The 22,609-nt window shown below is 37.2% G+C and overlaps 1 protein-coding gene across 28 annotated transcripts in view; it reads right to left on the reverse strand.

The window, feature by feature from the left end:
• Positions 1-22,609, reverse strand: part of GPHN (gephyrin) — a 279,461-nt gene that overhangs the window by 108,726 nt on the left and 148,126 nt on the right. For 17 of the 28 annotated variants that reach the window (XM_072038880.1, XM_072038878.1, XM_072038869.1 and 14 more), the window contains 3 exons: positions 21,329-21,367; positions 5,301-5,395; positions 1,041-1,107 (listed from right to left, as the gene is read on the reverse strand). In XM_072038880.1, coding sequence (XP_071894981.1) covers positions 1,041-1,107; positions 5,301-5,395; positions 21,329-21,367 — 201 coding nt within the window. The remainder of the gene's footprint in view (positions 1-1,040; positions 1,108-5,300; positions 5,396-21,328; positions 21,368-22,609) is intronic. The other 11 variants (XM_072038874.1, XM_027458788.3, XM_038179631.2 and 8 more) reach the window with 1 other exon arrangement.

The following is a 22,609-nucleotide window of genomic DNA, read 5'->3' on the forward strand; positions in this document are numbered from 1 at the left end:
TGGGATTAGACAATCCGAGGGCATAAGCAAAGAAGCTGTACAACTGAGAAACCAGTGTTCATAGGGAATTTTATCAAATGATTAGCTTTACCTTGAAGTCTTTTAAGGTATGTACTTCATAAAATTCCATACACTAAGAATACAGGAAAACAGGGGTGACAGGTCCTTTGCATGCACTGGAAAAGATAAAATCTTTCCCATTTCAAACGATAGTACATACGTATACCAGGCACAAGTTTGAGTAGGCAATCCTTCAGACACAGACAAAGAAACATAAGATGAAGTTGATATTGTCTGCTCTGATTTGTCACCTGCACGTTTTTCTAACTTTTTCTGATTTGTTATAGTAATGCTTTTTCAATAGCAATATAAAAGAATAGCACCAATAAATAGTCATAGGTCTGCAAAGCAAAGGAGGAATCTCAGATTATAACACATATGTATACGATTAATACCAAGCAGTCAAAAAGTAAGCATGAACAAAAAAATAAAGCCTAACTTCTCTGTCCAAACTGAACAAAACATAGGAAGAAACCAACTGTGAAGGGTGTAAAGTCTGACACACATATCCAAAACATTAAATAATCCTCATACACTTAAAAATGATGTTCCTTTTCTTCCCTTCTTGCTGACCAAAATTGGGAATGTTCTTTTTACTCCAGCAAGTTCTACCATACACTAGGCCTTTTTCTTACTTCTGTGCAAAAAAGAATGCTCTCTTGGAAGCTGTAGAAAACACAGGGATCAGGAATAGGCTGACTAGAAAAGAAGGAGGAAGTGTAAAAGAACATTAAACTATTCATTACAACTGCCTGCTACAGTGAAGTACTCTCTTGTACTAAAAGTAATTCTGTCCTGGTCGCACAGTACTTTCAATTAGATCAGTACTGTGTTGTCCCTGACCAAGAGAGATGGTGTGTCAGTGAATATGCATTTCAGTTAACTTCTGTAAAACTAAAGTAGGTACTTTCTACCATTCAGAACAATGAGAGGTACTTATCATCAGTCCTCAGTAGCAGAGCAGTAAGAACAGTTCTTACCTGTGACCCTTTCTTGCTACCTGGCAGATTAATTATGAGAGTTTTCCCTCTGATTCCACACACAGGTCTGAAAAGAAAGAAACCCAGAGTGAATTTTTTTGCATGGAAATTTCTCCACTGTAGAAAGAAGAAGAAAATATTTAACATAAATTTTATTATTTACCAGAATTTGTCAAATCAATTTTTAACATCTAAAAATATTTGCTGATTATGTTCTCATGAAACAGCTCAGGAGAAGCTGAAGAAGCAGACAAGACTTACAAATTCTAACATTTAAATGATAGTGTAAACACCATAGAGATTTCCATCCTTTTTCTTTTTTTTTTTTTTTTGTTCTGTGTATCTCCCTTAATTTTATTGTTTACTTGCACCGAATACATTCTTTGATATAGTCACTATTTACTCAAACTTGGGGTTCCTTTGTAACATAATTATGGTATCAGACACTATTTCACTTGATAGGTAAAAAACACTAAGTCATGCTAATATGCTGGCTGCATTAATTCAAATGCCTTTTTTGTTTTCTTTTTTTTTTTCTTTTTTTTCTTTTTTTTTTTCTTTTTAAGATACCACATAAGAAAAGCACGGAATGAAGTAATTCTCAACTGAAAATTGCACTTATGCAATTCAAATCTAATTCTTCCCAGGACTCTGTCCTAACTTCAGAAAAAAAATAAAAAAAATAAAAAAGCTATCAAAAATGAAGATTTTGTTTTACTTTGTGTCTTTAGGGATTTTCTTTGGTCTTGATGCAGGGCTGAACTTAAACAATCAAGGGCTGAATGGGGTTTTTCTTATCCTTTCTATCATTTAGTGTTTGCCTGTTCTTTCTTTTAGCTACTTTTTTTTTTTCCAAAAACCAAAACAATACATAAATGACCCAGATTTTGTCTGGAGGAAGAGCAGAGCACATCTTGCTTTTCTCCACTGTTTACCAAACTAGTGGTGAAAAAAACATGGCTAGGATATAAAGCTAAGAAAAAATGAAAGGACAAAACCAAACAACAAAGATACAGAAGCTATGTTGAGAGAAACTGTGTTGTTACACAGTTACACAGTCTCTTCATCTAAAACCATGAGCCATAATTGAAGACAGAAGAGAAAAAAAAAATAGAGCATTACCAAAATCTCAGAGCAGCCAATTTCCCTGGATTTCTTCTTATACAAATAATTCCTAGTGATTATTATCATTTATTGGTAGCATGGCATTTTCTAGCAGGATAGCAAGGATTCTAGAGACAGCTGTCGTAACGCTTACAATTAAAGAGCACAGAGACGATTTTTCTGCCACAAAATGAACCTCTGGTATCATAGTCAAACCAACCTGAAGAGAAGTCTTATTTTCAACTGTCAGCTTGAATATTGCCTGACTCCAAGCCTCTGTTCCCCTGTACACGCTTCTTACACATTATACACCCTAAGTTAAGAAAGAATTCCAGGTCACTGACTGTAACTCTACCGCAAAACAAAGATGAGGAACTCGAGTTAAAAAAAAGTGCTCATTTACATTTGTTGCAGTAGTCAAACTACACTTTATGACAGACTCAAAATAAAGGAAACAGGAAATATCCACTGAGGAATTATAGTGATGTCTAATGGCTTAAGACAGAAATGGGGTTGCCAATGGTTTCTCACAACAGCATGCAAAAGTAAGTAAAAATACTTAAGAACTGCATGGCTTGCAAAAAATAGTGTGTGGGCAACAACACAGAAACACACCAAGGGTGTGTACGTTCTTGGTAATGTGAGAGATAAATTAATGATCTTCCTCAAAATGGGGAACAACTGAGAGAGATGCTGTGGATCCCGTTATCCTCAGCCCGATGGTGCATTGGACAGAAATCATATGAAAATTCTGAGAAGTCTGACAAAAAAAGAGTATGTATAGAAGCAAAGGACCTGTAGGAAAAACAAGATGAGGGAGAAAGACAGAAAAAATGAATGTGGGAAGAAAATACAGATCGAATGCAGAGATAGAAGGGAGGAACATGATCTCTTTGGGGAAAAAAAAATAATAAATAAAAACAAAAACAACACATCTCACTGGAAAGAAGTTTTGATGGGAAAGGGGTACTGAGGCTTTTTAAAGACTGCAACGGCACAGAGAGTTGACTTGCATAAGAAATCATGTGAAGAGATTAACTCTAGGACAAGAACAGTTGGCAGGTCACAGAGAAAGAGGAAACACTGAAAGACCTATGACCCTCCAAGATACTCCCTGAAGGAACTCGGGTCAGAATTCCAGTTATAAATCTCAGAGACTCTTCATTTGTCAGTAAGTATCTGTGAATCAAATCTGCACAATAACCCAGCACTTTCTACCACCTTCTAAAGCTGGTCCACAGTCAGGAAAAACAGACTATACCTTATAAAAATTGCTGCAAGTTCAAGTGAAAAAATTCAGTATGATTGATCTAACATTTCCCAAACTGCAGGTGATTTACAGAAGTGTCAGCTTAATGTTGCATAGTAAAGTTCTGCCTTCTTCTTTTTTTTTTTTTTTTTTTTCTTTTTTTTTTGGAGTAAATTACATGCAGGAGTATCCATAGGAACTTAATTTTAAAGTTAAGTCAATGAGAGCTAAGCTGGAGACAAGAGACGCTTAAAGCTAAACACTCTGAAAAATTAAGATTTACATTTCTCAAACTGTGTGTCCTAAATTAGTGTATGTTTTTGACCACTCTTAATATGTAGCTTAGTTCATATTGTAAAAGGGGGATAACAAAACTACCTCAATTTGCAGAATTTCCTAAGAAAATATAACAATTTGCAACTAATTTATGTCTTAGAGTAAAAAATGATATAATAAAAATCCCAGAGGAAGTGAGTCTGCATTCAGAGAAGATCCTGAATAAAGAGTACCCGAAACGATACAGGACTACACAGAGGACAACCACAACAAAAACTGAATGTCCCCCCTTCCATCTTGAACAAGTGCAGAGGAATTCTATAAAGAACTTAATCCCAGGACACGTTCATTCCTGCAGAATAAAGATTGCACAAGAAACCATCATGCTGTATTTTTTTTTAATTTTTTATGTACTTTATGCTCTGAATATTATACAAATACTAACCCTTTGCATGCTGATTACATATATGCCTGAAGTAAAGGTTTTCACTGGGAAATTTTTAAGACCTAGTATGACTGCATGAAGTCCATTTGTAAAACATTTTCACTATAAATACACAGAGATGTTATGCCCTGTAGTGGTTGTCAATGACTACTGAAAGTGGCTGTACAGGTTAAGGAATATTTTCTTGCTCTATCTATAGAAAAATCAGGTTGCTGTCCAGCATTCTGGAAAACATTTCAGCCATTCTGAAACCATATCCTAAACCAAAGTTGGTTATTCAGATACAGAAGTTTTGAAATATTTTGTTGAACTATTAAAACTCAAATGTAAATGTCCTTTAAAAATCCAAGTATCTGAATACAAAATCTCAAACAAATTTGAAGTTCCTGCTTTATTTATAATTTTATAACATAATTATTGTTATACCCTCATTATGCAATGAGAAAACAAAAACTGTAACAGCCATTGCCTTTTAGTTACCTTGAAATGACATGATCACAGACTGACTTATGAATTGCATTGATATTACTAAATCTATCATAGATAAGCGATGCACATTTCTGAAGATCTTGAAGGAATAAAATTAAAAATTAACTCCAGAAGGAAATACAGGATGACAAGAGGTGTCACTGATAAGCAAGAAACACCAACAGGGAAAGTATCAGTTGATGACTATTTAACAGGAAATATCAAAATTTAGGAGTTAATGTACTAGATCTGAAAGCATGTGAAAAAACACCTTTTCACTTATTCAGAGGGCTTTTGCTAGTACTGGAATAAAAGCAATAACACAACAATACGTATCTATTTATCAATCTTTTTATTTCCCTTTTTTTTTGCTAAACAAGCATTTTAGCAGTTGGTGAACAACATACAGAAGAGTTCTTCAGTCACCACTGAAATGTCACAGCTCTAGGGTGAAAAGACAGCTTCTTAACAGAATGCATCGATATTACCAATAGCCTGGCAAAGAAAATACAGGAAATACAGTGCCTAATGGAGACTACAAAGGGAACAAAATGAGAGAATGCAATTACTGTTCTTGGAATTTGGTCACTTCTCTGAAGTTAAGACTTATAGTCTTGATAACACTGGCAATCTTCAGTTATTTCATTATAGTCATTCCCCTACCTTGCATATTTCTAAGGAAATAGCTCACTTCATATTCTGAAGGAAATATTCTTACCTAGAGAGCATGCCCAGAGGAGTTACATTAAGTGATCCCATCAGCATTGCCAGGGCCATCCCTGGGGCTTCTCGCTCTATTACTTCTTTAGTGGCCTGTAATCAAAGATTAAATAGCAAAGTGAGTGAAAAGCAACAAGGACTAGAAAAGTATGAAACAAGCTGAAATTCGAGTAAGAAAATCTTTTTTGTTTGTTTCAGAACCAAAATACGTCCTTGCTAAACTCTCAGCACTGGAATATGTTGAAGAATTTTCCCTTGATTGTGGAAAATAAGGAAAGGCAAGGAGGTAGGAAGAAGCACTGTTAGCTGTATTTATTGTAAAGACTCCTACAGAAAATTTTAGAAGTCAGGATCCTATATATGTAGGAAAAACAAACCGACACCACATAAATAACGACTCCCTCTAACAGAAAGGAAGGAATGTTTGGGAATAAGCAAAAAGAAGACTGCACGTAATGGTCTGCTCTTCCTCCTCAATCTCATTCACATTTTCCAGTTGAGATTTTCGCAGGCACAAGAAGGGTGAATTGGTCTGTGCAGAAGACAGAAAAAAAAAATGCCAAGGGAAGCCCATGTAGCAGGCAGGCAGGAAAATAGTAAAATGGTAATGATAACAGCCAGAGGCTGAGGCCTTCCCTTTTGATCATGTTGGCAAAACAGCGATTCCAAACAGGCTGGTGGCTTCTAGCCAAGCGGTCCCTATGCAGTGGGCATCTAGAAGCCTGGAAGCATAGTCTGAAAATGCTTGTCTTTTTAGTCCTTTACCCAGACAAGGTTATCAGTTGGGAAATGATTTTCCAGGGATTTTCAAAAACTTCTGTCCTTCCTTCCTAACAGAGATTTTCATAAATGCCCAATCAGCTCTAGTCTCCCAATCTCCAACTTTAGTTAGGACCTAACACCTTCAAGGAAGGTTACAATCCTAACCGCTCTCCAATTCTCTCGCAGGGGTTGCTTTTCAGTGCACCACCTTGGTTCATGTTCTGAATCAAGATTCTACATTATTTGGCACAACTGAAATGTTAGCAATGCTCACAAAACTGTGAAATCTGTTGTAAAACATCCAGCCAAACTACTATCTTTTGATAGCACAGCTATCAAAATCGAAATAGAAAATCAAATCTTAAATGTAAAGACACGCTGAATAAGCTAAATTTTCTTGGCAGTTTGATACAGTAAAGGAATATAATAGAAAACCAGACAAATAATTTTGTGGGAAAGATTAAATTACAAATCAGATCTTTGTACTTTTATAAACTCCAAGTTTACAAATAGAAAAACCATGTCACAGAGAAGGAAAATGACAGAGATAACGCAGTGATATCCCTACTTGAAAGATCCAGGAGTCCAAGACTAGCTATACAGAGAGAACACTTCACAGAAAGCAGTAAACAAAACAGAAACCAAACCAAACCAAACCAGTACAGGTATTCCACCAGCTGTATTCTCAAACATTGCCACTAACATTTAATATGTTTTAGAGGAATATGTCAGCGTCAGAAGACATCAGACACAACTACCTCAAGTAAACCATCAAGTCTTTTATCACTAAGCAAACCTGGTATGTCTTCAGTTGTGGGAAGCAAGAACTTTGGTTTATATAAAACCAAACAATTTTAATTCAGTAGCTAACACCACAGTCTCTTATTTCCAGCATATCATGTTGGTTTTAGTATCTGCCACCCTGTACTCAGAACCAGAAAAGGCATATATATACAACCTGGTGTCAGTATTTCTACAAAAGGGAAAAGAGAATAAGCAGACGAGAAATTATATAGACAAAAGTTAAACCTCTGCATTGAGAGAGAATGCCAAAAGACACCTGCTGAGGTATCAAATTATCAATTGCACATTAAAAATTCTGAAGAGAAATGCACTGCAGTGGTGTAGGGACACTTTGCTGACAATGAAAAAGTTGATGAAACATGGAAGTCTCTGTGTTTGCATACACAGTAAGTATATATCAATGCCTTTTATTTTCAGCTAATGCCATGCTTCAAAGCTATTCAAAACTCGTTTTAAATATAAAGTGCATTTTGAGATTTCTTTTTTGCCCTTGAGCACAGTGACACTTTGAAGATATCATTAGTTAAAATTCTAAACAGGCTTCAAAGGTAGTAGAAGATGCAAAAGAATTGCACAAACAATGATCCTGCAGCTCCGGGAGTCCTTCAATGAAATTCTAGTCCATTCTCTAACTTCACAAGAAAAATGACCTTCACAAAATGTCACTGCTAGCAGGCAATGTGATTATTAAAAATGTATAAACTGAGCAACAGCAAAATCTGAAAGGGCAGAAAGTCCAAGCAGCAGCCCTCAACATAAGTTTCTAAAAATACTTGTTTCAAAATATACATGCTTGTATTCATTCCTGCAGCCAAAATGGCTGCATCTAAGTAAACATCTTTTACAGCAACATCTGCCCTTGAAATCAAGCACTGGAGAGCCCACTTTTTGGATGTCCTTAAATAACACGACTTAAAATGTCTGATGTACAGGAGCTGGAATCACCATCACACTGGGAAGCCCACTCTGGCTATACTTACGGGCATGAAGGAAATTAAGGGTGCTGCAGCGATGTGCAGATACTTTGTGCCTCTCCGTAAGAAACAGCGGTTCCAGCTAACAGTGCAGCGAAGTGCTGCTGGGCAGGCTTTCTAATGCTTCTTCCAGGACTGATGGAAGGGTGGAAGAGAGATGCCAAAAGGCTGTGTTCTTCTGTGTCCTGCCTGGGAGCTAAATGCCCAGCACTGGCATCCGCACACAGCATTCTTCACACACATCCTTCACACTTTACCAATACTTGAGCAAGACTGAGTTAAGATTGTCAAACTTTGCTTTATGAGCAATTTTAGATGCCTTCAATGACAGTTATGAAAAAAATCATCAACTAAGTACCTAGCTTATTGAAGCCAACCCCTAATAGCACAGCTCAGTTTTCTTTACTCACTTAGGATTAGAGGATACTGGGGTTTTGGTCGACTGTGCAAGAGGGAGAAATGTACTGAGCGTATTACCAGAAAAACTAGTACGCACATTACAGTGACAGACAAAACTGAAGAATTCTAATATAGAAGTAGTCAGATATTTTCAGAGTGCGACAGACTTACCAATAGATATGACTTCATTTCAAGTCATTATATCTGGTATTTTTCAGTTTTAAGACATGCCAAAATTTCATGACCACTGGCATCAACCTTACGGCTTTTCCCTGTTTGAGATGAAACTCAGAAACCTGTAGCAGAGAAATGCTGCATGGAGCCACAGAACTGGCAGTTCACAGAGTACAGTGAGGGCAGGTGAATGCAATGAGTGGGCTGGAAATAAGACTGCACAAGGTGGCTTGGACAGACAATAAATGAGGGGAAACCTCAGGAAAAGTAAAAAGGAAGACAGGATATGATACAAGTGCCAGGCTATCTGGGGACCAGGGAGAGAGAAAATGGAAATTGAAGCAATAAAATGGTAGCTTCTAATCCAGAGAGAAACAGAGGCTAACAATTAAAAAAATATTTTGAAATACTACTATTCAGGATTTAATAACAATGTCTACGAGACAGTTTCTTTTATATTTCATTGGTACATGAATAAACGCAATTTATTGTAAAACATATTTTTGATAGTATTCAAAGTGCCTTTTTACTGGAGTTAGGGCATTATGTTCCCAATCCAGTGGATATATTTTTAGATGTCTCTGACGTAGCTGTGGTTGCTTAACAGATGGCTCGCTGCCAATTGGTTTCACAGAGTTCTCTGCTGGTTCACTGCCTTTCTTTTCTTTCATATAAATTACATTATGTGGAAGCCCTCCCAGGCAGCTTCTGGAGGATATACCTACTGCAGACCAATCTAATTAAAAGACTTAGGACTCTTTTTCTTGAAATGCTCAGAAACTCCTTATCTTTCTCTTTAGGTATTAAACATGGCCAAGTTTGACCTCTTAATAGTAATGATCTGAGTAAGTAATGATCTGAGACATTTTATACACCCTTCAGCAGTTTGGGGGAAGTAATATAGTTCTATCTTTTGAACTAAAATGCAAATACGAGACTGAGGAAGTCATAATACATTTGATCAAATTAATATGACCGAGATTGCCTCTGTTAGGAAATATTATTTCTGTTGGAAAAGTTCAAATCTATGACTTTGTATAGCATATTGTAAAGCAATTTATGCAAATTAATGAACAGATTTGCAGACAATTTATATTTAACAGACTATAGAATCAGCACAGATAACATATTATTGCGTATTTGAGCTTTACACCGAATGCAGAAGTCTTGAAAATTCATAAACACGGAAATACCTGTATACCCTCTCCAACAGAACTTGCAAAACAGAAAGTCAAACCTCAGAAGACTGGATGAAGAACTACAGAGAACTGACCAGTCAAATATGCAACAGAAATTTCAGTCACGTCTGTCAACGAGGTGTAGAAGAGGTGTATACATTAACAACAAAAATTGCCTCGCTCAGCTTGCAGATAAGATACCATCTTCAAGGTTATCGCTGTACCTCTGTTGGAGATAACGTGTGTGCCTGTAATTTTGATTCACAAGTCAGCTATTTCAGTTTATTCTCTACTTCCCTACTCTTATTTTGCTGGTGAGAAAATAGAGCTTACACGGAGCTAGACTGATTACAGCTTGTAGCCTGAAAACCAGTTATCTATATCTTGTCTTAGTACAATAACAAATAAAGGTTACAGCAGTTGGTTTCTCTCAATATATAGGAAAGTTACTGAATAAACATCAGTTTTTAGTCACTCATTCTTACCATCATGCTATCTTTCCTTGATTCTTTCTTATTGTATGCACCTAGTATCTTGTATGATAATATTCTATGTTTTTTCTATGGATGGAAGGCTTGACAGGAACCATTCTCACTAACGCCATCCAAAATGGACTCCACAGGACCTCACTGGGCTGGCCGTACCAGTGCCTGACCACTCTTTGAGAGAAAAAGTTTTTCCTGATATCTAATCTAAATCTCCCCAGGTGCAATTTGTGGCCATTCTCTCGAGTCCTATCATTAGTTACCAGAGAGAAGAGGCTGAACCCCTCCTCATCACAACCTCCCTTCAGGAAGTTGTAGAGTGCTATGAGGTCTCCCCTGAGCCTTCTCTTCTCAAGACTAAACGCCCCCAGTTCCCTCAGCCGCTCCTCACAGGACTTGTGTTCCAGACCCCTCACCAGTTTTGTTGCCCCTCTCTGGACACACTCCAGGGCCTTGATGTCTTTCTTGCAGTGAGGGCCCAAAACTGAACACAGTACTCGAGGCGCGGCCTCACCAAAGCTGAGTACAGGGGGATGATCACCTCCCTGCTCCTGCTGGCCACACTACTCCTGATACAGGCCAGGATGCCGTTGGCCTTCTCGGCCACCTGAGCACACTGCTGGGTCATGTTCAGCCGAGCATCGACTAACACTCCCAGGTCTCTTTCCTCTTCACAGTCCTCTAGCCACTCTGCCCCAAGCCTATAGCATTGCATGGAGTTATTGTGGCCAAAGTGCAGGACCCAGCACTTGGCCTTGTTAAACCTCATCCCATTCACCTCAGCCCAGCAGTCCAGCCTATCCAGATCCCTCTGATATCAGAGCAAAAAAGGTGGTAAACCTAGGGCTGATAGTTCAAGTACCCTCAGCCCTGCTACTGATGTGTGAAGGTCCATATGGAGTTCTAAGAGCTTCTGCTAGAAGACTATCCCCTTATCCTCATATAGCCATACTATACAAATGAAAGTAGGCCTTTACTGTCCTTATACAAACTGGCAGAGTTTGTCATTACTAACACTGAAAATACCAGAATTTATGGTGCAAGAAGGGAAGAATATGCTAACATGACCAAAGAGAAGCTGGAATTCAGAAACACACATGAGATGCACAAGATCTTGTGCATGTGTTTCACAGTGTAAGTGAAGTATACATAGTGATTGGTCAGGTCCAGGAGTACACTGGGGTGCTATCACTTGTAATTATATTGTTCAATGACCATGGATGAGTTGCCCACTGAGATGCACCAAGCAACAGCTGTCCTTTCATACATACACACCTATGATTATTGGCTTCTTGATGTCAAACTAGCTGTCACAGTTCCATGTCAGTCAACAATGGCTTGCATCCAGAAGGCAGCGAAGAGTTGCTTCTGCACAAGGCGGATCCCAGACATAGGCGTTTGCTGACATTCCAGAGCTTTTGACGAAATGCACACCCACAGCAATGAACCTGGCTACACGCTTTAAAAGTAGCAGCATGACAACCATCATTTCCTCAACAACAAAACATCCATGAGTGCTACTTATGTGGGTCTGTAAAAACCTGTCAACTGCTATATGGTCCCAGAGTAGTGGAGAGTTTCTGATGAAAGTCTTAAGTAAGCACCTATCACTAAGTTTGGGCTCACTGGATGGTGCTAGGTAGGCATGAGCCCCATGCTGCCCCATGTGTGTGTTATTCCTCCTCATTAAGTAACCACCTAGGCTGCTGTCACGTCCACTGCACAGTAAGAAGCTCAGTGTGAGTCTCGTGATTCTCCACTTTGATATTTGTGTTAAGTGTTTTTGATGTTAAATGTGGGTACAGGTATCATATCCATAACGACACATCCTGAGAGCTCTCACAGGATTTTATAAATTTACTGCACATAAAACAGTCCGTGTCTAAACTTACTAGGGTGGATTATTCTATCAACTCCTCCCTTTATCAATGTCCAGCTTGATATATATTTCTCCCATAAGTGACATGATTACATATTCCTTTTCCTCTCCCATCTCAAATCTATATAAAGCCAAAGGTGGATGAAACCCTGATTTAGTGTAGCCAACTAAAAATTAAATCTACCATCTGGTGTATCTGCACATATCAGTAGCATTTCCACTGACAACAGTTCAGCAGCACAGGAATGCTGATTTGAAGTTTGCTTGCTTTCTCAGCATATTCACAGTGACTCTGCTGCCAGCAAAGCCCCAGACTTCACAGAATGACCCTACAGAAATTATCTTTGTGAGGAACAAAAGTGTCACAGCAATAACTGCTGTTAGATTAGATCAAATACAGACTCTTTGTCTTCTGTTTCTCCCTGTAGCCATGATTTCCTGTGCCTACAACTTGCCTTCAAATTCCCTTACTCTCTTCATTGAGACCCATCATACCATTTATTGGTACCTAATGCCTACGGCAAGAGACTCTGAAGCCTGGAGCTAATTCCACATCCATGTTTATAAACCAATATCAGCAAATGATTTTATCAGTACAACTCCACTGTGCATATAAACATGAAAAGCAACTGGCTGATAGAGGTACCTCTGACAATACTTCAATGACTTATACATGACTGAGCCATTAATATATTTGTTGGGGTCCAATGATAGTTATTTCTATAAACAAAGAATTACCTAGGTGTGCATTAAATAATAAAGATCAAACTCAGTAGTATTTATTGTAACTTTCCTTAGAGACCTTGTTTTCATCAGCTGAAATAAAACTACTCAACAGATTTACTTCATAACACTCAGCTTCATTTTTACTTACAGCTTGCAAAACATCTGGGGGAAGATGCTTCACATTTTTATATACAATAAAGAAAAGGAAAAGTTAAATCAATATAGTAGAAAAACCAACACTGTGGGATTTTCAACTTGTATCTGTACCTCAGTAGGTTTGTATCTGGTTGTACTTGATTTACATGAACTTTATAGATCAGTGACTCACCTGCCCCATTTATGTAATACAAATGGCAAAGAAATTGTTGTAACTGAGCAATCAAAAAATAAGCAATTTCTATACATAATGTCTAATATATATTTAGTGTTATTAACAATATTTTTTTAATCCTGAATGCTAAACAAAATTCTCTGACAGTAAATATATATAACATATATATGCCACCCAAATGGATCTTGATTTTATGACTCACCCTCATACACTGTGGTGAAACCAACAGAATATTCATTGCTAGAAACAGTTAACCCTGCAAAGAAAACACAAAAGGCTTTTCTGCACTACGAGGAAGGCATTTAGGCTCAATGAAGACTTATGCAGCCCACCAGATGCAGCATGTTACAATTGTATTATGTATGTGTGTGAAGCCAGTGCCAAAAGGTAAAGTACTTGCAAGAAGGAGAGGATACAAATGTTAGCTTATGAAAATGACAGTTGGAAACAAGTCCGTGCACTTGGTTCCAAAGCAGGGCTAGGTGGCTATTTCTTTTTTTCAGCCCTCCTTTTGATATGCAAACTTCTGTGCTTCCCACCTTAACTCCATTTCATGTAAGAATCATTCACTAGCTGTTTAATACAAGTAGCACAGACGAAGAAATGCTGGTAAAGGTAGAGACACCACTCTGCTATTCCAAAATCACTGCTAAAATGTCATGTATTTATTATTATTCTATTATTTTTTCCCCCAAGTTACTTCAAACTAAACATAAAATGTAAGAATCTATGTTATCTGTCACAACTTCTGCAACATTCTTTAAAAATTAAAGTGGAACAAAACTGGAGAAGTGAAAAAAAATTTGTTCTTAGCAGATTACAGAACCATGCAGTAGAAATGAGAGAAATGAGCAGAAATAATTCTAATCAATACCACTAAGAATTCTACAATTACTGCAGCTGACAATATAATGAGCTTTTACTAACGCTACAATAACTAGGGAGCCCTGTCTCATAAAAATTTACCCTGTGTAGTACATGTGTACTAACTTCTAGACTATTTACCTATACCAAAGAGGAGTCAGGCTACAGTTAGCATATTTCATACAAAACTGGTGTTGACCTTGGATTTTTATTAGTTTAAAAAACTATATTTAAAAAGTATTTTAAGCAATAAAGTTTAGAACCAAAAACAGAAACAAAACCTTCACTTTTGCTGAGTTTTGATTTAGTACCGCAGGAAGAGAACCTATTATTTACAGATCCTCATCAGCACATACAGAGAATGAAGCCACCAGCCAGAAACTAACGTTGTTTCCTAAGAACTTGCCTGGTCTCCTTGGCAGTGAAATAATTTGGAGGCTTTACTCGCAATTTTACTTCTCCAAATAAATCATTTTGCAGTGTTTTAACTCTAAAGCATTTGGTACCGAGATTGAGATGTGAAACTCTTTTCTTTTGAGAACCACAGCAACATTGTCTATTGCTTCCTATCATTTGCTGCCTTCCCTGAAGAATAAATATTGCCTATGGAACGCCAGTGAGATTCTGCCACGTATCTCTTCCAAACAATTTTAGATCTAAAACCATCAGTGTTGAAGATTCTAAAAAATCCCTCCTAAAATACACCTTCTACAGTACAGAGGATGGACTGCTGAGGATTTTCAAGAATACACCCGTTACAAGAACTACAAAAAGTACTTCACTTTCTCTTAAGATTCTCTTACATAGTATCCTCACTGTCCAAGTAAATGATAAAGCATGGTTTTAACAACTGCTTTCAGATACTTATGCCACAACCTAAAAACTTATAGAAACAATTCTTCAGTGAGATCCAGTGATGCAATTCATGCATCTAGAGCCTGACCAGTTGCTGATTGAGGTACACCCGGGTGATGTACTCATAGGAACTGAACAACTGAACAGATTTTGAAAACCAGTGACCAAGTGTGCACTCTGGCTAATGATTTCCTATATACACTTTTTTTTTGTTGTTGTTTTTACTCTCCAAGATTCTCATGGACAGCATTAGATTAAAAAGCTTCTTAGAGAAGATGGACACTCTTAGTACAAACTTGTTTTGGTTCTAATGCTCTGTAATCCATAGAGTTATTTTAAGAATACATTCAGTAAATAACCTATTATTTGACTTCAACATTTTGAACAGCAAGATATAAAGGCATAATTCAATTGTCTCATAAGAACTCTCAAAGATGGACTGTGGCTGTCTATCTCTTATCACCACATCAATTTAATGTTTAAAAAAGTCCTTTTTTAGACAACTACAGCACAGAGCACTGAAATGAAAAACAACAGAATTCCTAATCTACTGTTAATGTTAAGAATTTTAAATATGAAATTTATTTTTTTTCTTTGGAATTTGATTTTAACCAACAGTTTACAATGTTTACTATTGATAATAAGAAAACATAGCAATATAACAAGTAAAAAAATTGAGTATGTTTTCCTCTTATTTCACTATTCTTAGGATCTTTTCTATAAAGATGTTTGTATCCAAAACACTAGTTTCTTCCAGTTTTAAAAGATGGCACATCACCTTTCATACCATAGCTATATTTGTATATACAAATTCTGTCCTCCTACTTCCTAACTGCTCTTAAAACAAAGCTCTTGTAACGTAGGCTCCTTTTCATTAATATAGATATAGCAAAATTGTTTCTGAAAGTGCCTCCCTGCCCTTGCATTTAACTTCAGCTATTCTTGAAGCAGCAGACCATCAGGTGTGTAGCAATCTCTTTTTAATAAAACACGCCATGGACAAACTTCTTCAGTAGACTGGTTTTTATACTAGCAGCATATAAGTGGATCACTGAGAAAAGTGATAGCTTTTAACAACCAGTAAGGCAGAGATTCTTAGGCACAGGCAAAAAATTAGTTCTTCCTCTGTATATTTAAAATGTAGATAAATCTGGACTCTTGAAGAAAAGGCTAAGCAGCTCACTACTACAGCAATGAGCTCACATACAGAGAGCAGCAACTACAAAATCACAGCTTTAAGAAGATTAACCTAAGACAAAAACAATCAGACAGCAGTATTTCAATATAATTTATGTGGATGATGAAAGGGTAATTCAGAATAACCTAGAAACTGCATGCACCTAAGCTCAGTTGCCCAGTATAGTGTCTGAATAGACAGAATTAAATAAAAAACAAACAACAACAACAACAACAAAAAAACAAACCTCATTTGTAAGGAAACCATCAAGGAAGAGAAATAAAGACACTAAATATTTCTGGTGAAAATATTAAGCTGTCTTAACAACATGGCAAGCTATTAATTGAGAAAAACCCAGAAGTTCCAGCTAGACTAGTAAGTCTACAAGAAACAAAACTCTCCAGAGACAAAGAAATCTAAAAGAGCTCTATATCCTTCTGTCCTTCTCATCCCAGGAACCACCAATGCTGAAGAGCAGAAATTAGCAGAACTTGTATGTTATGTAGAAGAGTTGAAAAGAGACTATAGTTTTAGGGTTTTCTGTTCACGTATTAATTCTGTATAAATATGCATTAATTTGTTTCAGAGAAGTAACTAGTCAGCTCTTAGAACGGGCAAAAAGCCAGTCATTTTTTCCACTCCTGAAAAAGAAGCTTTAGCCCCAAAACTTAGCCTAAAAATAGGGCAATGTGTAGGTTTCACTTAGCTTTAGAATCAGCAAAATCTGCCACTTCAGTGATGTACATGATTGCAACACCACCCAAAACAAAGTTTATTTAAAAAATACTACAGTCTATATGCAAAAAGATTGAAAGAAAAACTCCAATTAAGGTTTACAAATATTTAGTGAAAGCAAACATGAAGGGTGGAAAAGATTATTAAATGTTGCTATAATGTACAATCAGAATAGAAAAAAATAAATCAAGCAGAAGTTCAGGTGCAGTCTACCATAAAACTTTCAAACTATGATATCTGACTTGATCAAACACTGAAGTACAGTGAAAGAAGTTCCAGCAAATTCAAAATCTAAAACTTGACTGGACACAGTTCAGCAACAGTCAATGAGGGATAGATGACTGGGTCACTTCCACATATAACTTCAGTGAATACATCAGTTTAATCACCTAAGAAAATTCATTAAGTTGAAGCCACAGATACTACCTTAACAAGGAATCAATTAGACACTAATTAGACATTATAACCATGTAAACACTATTTTCTAACCATTTTCTAAAGAACATTTTAAGAAAAGAGAATCCAGAGGATGGAGCATTCAAATCTTCCTAAATTTATTCAAAAGAATAAAAGAAAAAATATAGGTTACAAAGTGTTATGCTCAGCAGTAATCCTACTAAAACAGTATTGTATTGGTTCTTAGATCTGTTGTGTGTACCTGTTTCCTTATTTTTTCCAGTGAAAGCTATTTACCCTAAGTAAAGAGGCAAAAGTAGAGAGACACTAGAACTTACTCTGTCTCAATATACCTTCAGCAGAATTGTTACATGAGTTGTGACAGCAAAAGCCTTCGTCACTGATGAAAATGCATGAACCAAAGGGCACGTATGTTCTTTAGCATTACATTTAACATCTGAGGCATTCGTGTCTAAAATTAAACAAATAGTTCTTTCAAACTGGATTCAGAAACAACATACAGACTTAACAGAAGTTGAATTCTAATTTGATACAAGTCACTAACAGACACATTGTTCTTAAAATAATGGAAAACTTCAACTGGAATTGAAAGTAGAGATTAAGTGGATTAGGACAGTGGAACACCTGGAAATCCCAAGAGTAACAAAATAATAATGCTTAAATCTATCTTTCTGAGAGCAAAAGACTTGTATTAATCAGGAATCTTATTTTTTCTTCAGAAACAACAGAAGAAATTAGTTGCTTAAATGCTACAATGCTGAGTATCATCAGAGATGATACCTCTACAAAACAAAGAAAAATTAAAAAAAGCAAACTATAAAAAATTTAATGAAATTTAAATACTTTATTGAAGGGAGGAGAAGGTATGAAAAACACTTTTCTGAAAAATAATTTGCAGGATTTAGACAGTAGTTCAGGAAATGACTACTAGAAACGTTTTTTATCAGAGAGAGAAAGGAAGGAAAAGTCCAGTAAAAGAAAACAAAACTGAGATACACTTAGCCTGAAAACAGGAAATTTAGTTTTCCTGGAAAGAGAAATGTTATAAGCTGAAAAGACTTATAACTCTTCGCAAGTGTTCTAGAAGGTAACTTTTTGTTGAAAAGTGTACAGGATAAACCAAGAAATGTTTTAACAACAACAAGAAGAATTGTTTCAGGGATTTGATAGATGCGATGCTATTCCCAGAGCTTTGTGTGCAGATTTTTGTTTCTTGAACCAAATCATAACACTTTTATAACATAAAAACTATAATGTATTCTTTCAACTAAACACGTTTTCAAAAAATGATTAAAATATTGGTACTATAGCTTGATCAGTGCAGCTGGAAAACTGATTCACCAGGATATTTTACTGTGAAGCTGCCTGAGACTGCACTGCATCAATTTTCCAGTAGGTATAATTTTCAACTAAGAAAATTGCATAGACTCAAGGAAAAGCATAGTGTTTATTTTCCTTCAGCTTCTGGTGTTTGTCTACATTTTGTTTAGTTTAAAATTTATACAACTTGAATATTACTTAAAAACTAGCAATTTTTTCATGGTAATATTAATTTAGATAAAATGAATTAATTGAAATGATACACCAGAGAATGACTTATGGTTCTTGGGATCAGAAATGAGTTCACGAACTGTCCAGCAGCCCTACAGTGCTAGGGTGAATATTCCTCCTCTCTTCTAATGACCCCACTTGCTGCCAGTTCTCAAACAACAGCCTAGGAAAGAAGCAAAACAAGGTCACACATAGTTAAAGCTTCCAGAAAGTGTTCTGCCACTGAGAACTGTTCTTCTAACCAGAACCCTCAGCAGTGTGAAGTTGGTGGGAAGTGAGAGACTGTGAGCCTGCTGTCTTTAAGAGTTTGCTAAGCTGAGAAGAAAATCTGTTTGGAGAAACAAAGGAGAGTTGAGACGAGGGACAGCAGCAGAGCCTAGGACACTGTAAGGGAGTAAAGGCAGATGTGTCCTGAAGTTCCTCACAGCAGAAAGAAGCCTACTAGATTTCGACAGGCCAATGTAACAGCTGGGAGAAGGTTCCTGTTGGCTCTTACTTGAACAATGCCTGCCACACTGGGAGCTGTTCTCCGCAGTGGCAAGAAGGTGTTGGGAGCAAGCTGTGCTCTCACAGTATCTCTCAGATCCCAGAGCTAGTCCAGTACAAGCAGAAGAGGCTGCTGAGTCAGGGAATGCTGACCTGAGGGTAAGGTCAGACAGCAGTTAGTCTACTTAGGGTATCTCAGAAGATAGCAACATAATACTGTATATCATATAATATATAATAATCTATTGAGAGTTTAAAAGGTGAGGTTAAAAGGCTATTATAATTAAGAATAGGAAGACTTTATGATGAAAAGATGACAGGGTTCATTATAAGAGAATATTTACCCCAGTTCCTAATTAGTACTGGATTCAAAAGCATAATTCAAACCACACACATAATAAGCTAGAAACTGGCAGAACTAGGAAAGCAGAGGACAAGTGACTGGCATTAAAAGAAAAGAAGCAGGAAATCCTGCTTCCTACAATAAGCTCTGACATTGATTTATGGACCCTCACCGTGGACCTTACGCATGTAGGCAAGACTGTTCTTAATCTGTGAAAAAGCGACAAAAAGGTTTCTGTAAGCTGGCAACTGAACATTCTCCCAGAACAGAAAGCTCAGCAGAGTAGGAAACAACTGGGACACATTGCAGCTTGGTAATCCCATACAGATCCAGTGTGTTTTTTTTTGTTTTGTTTGTTTGTTTTTTTATATTAGCTACAACCTTGTGCTTTAAATAAGAAATATCCAAAATTTATTATTTAGATCCTTTGATCCACTGTTTATTTGGTATAGCTCGACATTCAGCCCTTAATCTTTCTGAGCCTCAGTAACGTACTGTTTGTTGTTTTTTTCTTTTTTCTTTTCCCCTTTTTTTTTTTTACCTACCTTCCATGGATTCTGCAAGATTACTATAGGCGATATTAGTGATTTGATTTAGTACTGAATTATTACTGAAATGGATACTTAACACAGTATTACTGAATAGTAATACACCTATCAAATGAGGTGATGAAGTAAAGATTAAGAAAGATTTGGGAGCCTTTGTTTTCTCTTTTTTTTTTTTTCTCTCTCTTCTTTTTTTCCTTTTTTTTTTTTTTTAATCCTAAGAAGGGACAGGGATTTGTGTGAGCAAATCTATCAAAAAACTGGATGCAGGTCCTGAGATCAGTTTTTTGGCTGGTATGTTGAACTGAATCAGACCATGAGGGAGCCAGACAATATTGTTTCCCCATTCCTTACATTTCTTCTTAAGTTTTCAGACTGATGCATATTTAGAAACAAAATCTAGGCAGGTGGGCAGGACAATGTGATAGAAATGCCAGGCATAAAAGCAAGTAGACAGGACAGCAAAAGAGCAAGTATCAGTGAGTAAGCAGACTCAAAGAGCAGCGAGGGGACACTATAATCAAGAAGCAGGTGAAAAGGCAGGAGGAAAATGCCAGACATTCAGCAAGTCGATAAAGCAGTACCACACAGCAGGAGTGCCAAGCAGCAGAAGAACAACTCCGCAAAGTCAGCAGATGCACTCAGCAGGAAGGTGATGTCAGGCATTTGAAGTGGGAGACGGGGCAGTGGAAAGCCGATGCTGACGTGTGATCAGATACAAGGGACAGGAAGGCGGCGACATGTGCCAGTCAACAGATGGACAGGGCAGGAGGTAGTCACTGTCGAGCAATTAGCTGGTCAAGAGGTAATGCCAGACAGTCAGGCAAAGGGCCAAGATTTTGGGAGGACAATGCCACACAGCCAGCAATAGAGAAAATAAGAGAGAGTAGTGAATGCCAGGCAGTCCCCAGACAGGCAAGGTAGCAGAAGACCAACGCCCATGGATAATCAGATGCAACTGTCAGCAAGGATAAAACATAAGCCTGTTAACTGACTGACAAGGAAGCAGGGTGACAGTGCTTTTTCAACAACTTAAGATACCATGAGTGAAACAGTCCCAAGAATCTAGATGCTCACCCTCTGGTAATATCATTAGATCAGAGCAAACCATGAAAATCCACAGAATAGCACACAAATGGAAACAGCAGATGAGTCTGACCCTAGCACTTGGGGAGGTCATGGGACCTTCCTATAAAACAAAAATATGAGAATCCACAAGAAAATCAAATGAATGGGAAAAATGTATCTAAAAACTGCTTCTGATGATGATTTAAAAAGCAAAAAAATACTAGCAAAGAATTAGTTTGGAAATGATTGGGTGGGATTGAAGATGTTGCTTACCCCTCTCTGGAGCCCACATAATGGGAATGTTGGGAATTTCTGCAGCAGAAAAACAGAAGAGAAAAGGGATTTCTGACTCCCAGTTCAAGGAAAGCATGTCAGTTTAGGACTGGGTAACCTCTTTGGGCAAAAAATAAGAATTCAGCTGAATCTTTGTCCATCCCCAGACACATGCCTTTACTGAGGTTTGCGAAAAATTTAAGAAGCCCACATTCACTTTTATCTCATGACATCCCACCCTTGTTCCCCAAAACCACACTTACCTCTAGCACAAGGTGTATAAGAGGGGAAAGGGGATGGTCCTGTGAGCTCATTCCCATATCCACTGCAAAATATCTTGTGAAGATGAACAGGAGTACCCGTTAGCCGATGACGGCCATTTGTGAGATAAACTGCACAAGTCATTAACTGTTACTCATCACTAGTGTAGGCTCGTGTTTGAATTTGGCTTAGATAAACCCGCACTAAAGAACAGTATTAGTCTTGTGAGTCTTGTGGGATAACCTCCTTCTGTGGCAAGAGTTCCAAAAGTCCAACACTTATCAATGCTTTTGATGCACAGAGCACTCTGTTATTTAACATGGTTGTTCTTTTAAACAAACTAAACCATGTTACAGAAACGTTAGCTGTTATTCCATTTCAGAAACACACAATGAAGTCTGGAATGCAAGAACTGATAAAACAGCAATAACTCAGTTCAGTAATTTAACTCATCTGTCATTCCAGTCATGGGTCTCTTTATTCATCTTCCTAGTCACTAAAAGCCAACCAGCCAGGAACCAAACTTTACTATTTCTGTTCTCTTAAAGGTCTACATTATGCGTGTACGTATCCACCTGTACGTTAACTTCTTATGCTAATGCTGAAAAATGACACCCATTTTGATCGAGCAATAACATGCAACAAGAAGCCAACTCTTCCCTTTCGTGCAAACTGAAGAGCCTTAGACACAACAAAGGAATGATTAGTTCTACTGTGCATTGCTGAATTAAGATTTAGAAAGGTCACAGAAACAGTATCCACACAAAATTGCTGTGTATTCATAAGCAACAAAGGTTTTAAGGAATATGGTACAGTAGTAAGAGGCTAAGCTGATGGAACGTTATTTATACTGATCCTCTGGGTATCAGCCATTCATTTTCCCTTCAGCTGAGTAAGGCACAGGAATAGTAGAAGATAATATAATTTCAATTTTAGAAACTGGTCACAGAACAGGAATCTCTTCCATATCCCAACTTCCCTGTATCAAAAACTATTTGGGCTTAGAGTGACAGGAAATTT

Source organism: Anas platyrhynchos, chromosome 5, assembly GCF_047663525.1.
Source record: "Anas platyrhynchos isolate ZD024472 breed Pekin duck chromosome 5, IASCAAS_PekinDuck_T2T, whole genome shotgun sequence".
NCBI lineage: Eukaryota > Metazoa > Chordata > Aves > Anseriformes > Anatidae > Anas > Anas platyrhynchos.